Here is a 2,184-nt window from a genome sequence, read left to right as displayed (position 1 = left end):
CGAAACATTAAAACTAGTTTAAATAACTGTAATGTCACCAGAGGTGTTCCTTCTGATTTTTTTCCTAGTCTCTCTCTTGCGCCCCCTAATCAAATGGCGTTTGGGGAGTTCACCTATGTCGCTTACAGGGCCAGCAGTGGGTATGGAAAATGGATGATTTTTCCATATAACATTTTTCACTCCTCTAAGACAGACATACATGCAGATCAAAAAGAATCTTTATGTCAGAGTGCAGGTTTAGCCATTTTTCCAGTGCTCCGTAGGTCATTGCTGATTAAGGGTCAACAGCGGACAGAAGACTGCTGAGGACAGGATTCAAACCAGCGACCTTCTGATCACAGGCCTGACTCACTGAGCCATGCACATCATGGCAGATATATCTGTAGGTAAAAATCATATTGTACAGATTGTACACACAAGCTTATACACATTCAAAGCCTATGTAATATTTTAATTAAACGTACTATTTATTTGGAAGTAATGTAATGTAAAAGTGATGTGGTAGTATAGTAATAATGTAGCGAAAATGCGCTATTCGCATCTGCTAGATAAAAGTGAACGAGAAGTGGACCTAAGATATGGAATCTCAATTATATGTGGAATGCATGAGTTTATTTGTGGGGAAACAAAATGAATTAGTCAGTGGACTTGTTCACATATGCATCGAACCAAATACAAGTTGTTGGACATTTAACTAGGCCATCCATGTGGCGTTGCAAACGACGTAAGAGCGGCGCGCTCCCGTTCTCTCGCGCAGCCTGTCACTCACTCAGGGGTTAAAAGAGACACATCTAGCTCGGCGGAGGGATACAGCGCCGCACGTCAACGTGATGTTAGGGTTTGCAAAGCAAAAATGTCCGCCTGAGGGAAACTCGCAAGTTACGGTCGGGGAATATTTGGCTAAATATCACTGGAAACACCTCGACTCTAAAGCCTGTCAGCCGCCAGGAGGGGAAAAACATCGCTCCCGCTATTGTATCCGATCGCCCTAGTTGGATTTTTAAACGAAAAAGGTAAAATATTGGATGTTAGGGAAAAGGGGGGCTTTCGGACTGGGTGAAAGAAGTTGGGATACAAAAAGGCTCGAGCCGCCGCGAGTGAGGGGTCGGCGGCCGCCGCGCTCTCCGGCTCCGCTTTGCACCTCTATGTCAGCGGGCGCTTCGCCAGTTTCTGGCCCTTTATTAATGACTTCCCTGCAGCTGAAGTAACTCGTTCGCCTCGCATTTCGCTGTTTATCTCGCCAAGCCGATGGGGGGTTAATCCTCAAATGTTGGGGATGAGCCGAGTTCACTGGCCGCTTGGAGCCGGGAATGGGCGTTAAAGTCCGCCGGGGGGCGAGCCGCGCTCACGCTCGTGCTCACGGGTGGTTATTATCGCAGTTTTATTGTTGCCGTTGTTACAATTCTTGTTGTTATTATTGTCGCTGCCCGTGCCGCACAGAAAGGTGACGGGGTCGCCGTGTCGGGTGACAGCGGTCGGGCGGCTGTGTCTTTTCCGCACGCCGCCCTCCGGCGTTCCGTCTTTGCCTTCTGTGTTCCCGGGTCGGGATAAGCACCCGCCGTTCCCCGGACATATTCCCGCACCGAGTCGCCTTTCGGGGACTCTCTTTGCGGTTAGAGGATACCGAAAAGCGGATACCCGTCGGCGCTTCGGCTGACCAGAGCTTCACTCATCCTGGGGTCCTCGCCGGATTTTTACGGATTCGGTATTTCGGTATAACTTTTTGATCAATTAATTTATTAGTTTTATTTGGTTAATGGTAATGCTTTTACCTTTCATATATATGAGAGATGGCACTGTAGCAGTATTGGGTTGTTGGTGTCTCGTATTTTGTGGTCTTGAGTTTGTCTTCGGGAATATTGAATCGGACGTTTGCATTGCAGTACACTCCGGGTTTATGGGCTCGTTTGATGGAAAGGGTTTAAAAATTCTGCTGGAAATGAAGAAATGTCCTTATTTTCTAGGTGTAGTTCAGGATCGCCGAGATGAACCCTCAGCAGCGGATTGCCGCTATCGGAACAGATAAGGAATTGAGTGATCTGCTGGATTTTAGCGCGGTAGGACATTGTTCAATACGTCACCTGCACTTCTTATTTCATGCCTGTTTGTTTCCTTGAAACTGGAGCAATTGAACAATGTAGAATCAAGTGACAAAGCTTGATTCTAGGTGCCAAAATGACCATG

General features: G+C 47.2%; 1 protein-coding gene across 3 annotated transcripts in view; it reads left to right on the top strand.

The window, feature by feature from the left end:
* Positions 1 to 826: 826 nt before the first annotated feature.
* Positions 827 to 2,184, top strand: part of LOC125706193 (transcription factor 12-like) — a 66,021-nt gene continuing 64,663 nt past the window's right edge. For 2 of the 3 annotated variants that reach the window (XM_048972769.1, XM_048972768.1), the window contains exons 1-2: positions 827 to 1,013; positions 1,965 to 2,057. In XM_048972769.1, the coding sequence (XP_048828726.1) occupies positions 1,986 to 2,057 (72 nt within the window). In that variant the 5' untranslated portion in view covers positions 827 to 1,013; positions 1,965 to 1,985. The remainder of the gene's footprint in view (positions 1,014 to 1,964; positions 2,058 to 2,184) is intronic. The other variant, XM_048972770.1, reaches the window with a different exon arrangement.

Source organism: Brienomyrus brachyistius, chromosome 13 (assembly GCF_023856365.1).
Source record: "Brienomyrus brachyistius isolate T26 chromosome 13, BBRACH_0.4, whole genome shotgun sequence".
Taxonomy (NCBI): Eukaryota; Metazoa; Chordata; class Actinopteri; order Osteoglossiformes; family Mormyridae; genus Brienomyrus; species Brienomyrus brachyistius.
This window is presented reverse-complemented; position numbering and strand designations above follow the sequence as displayed.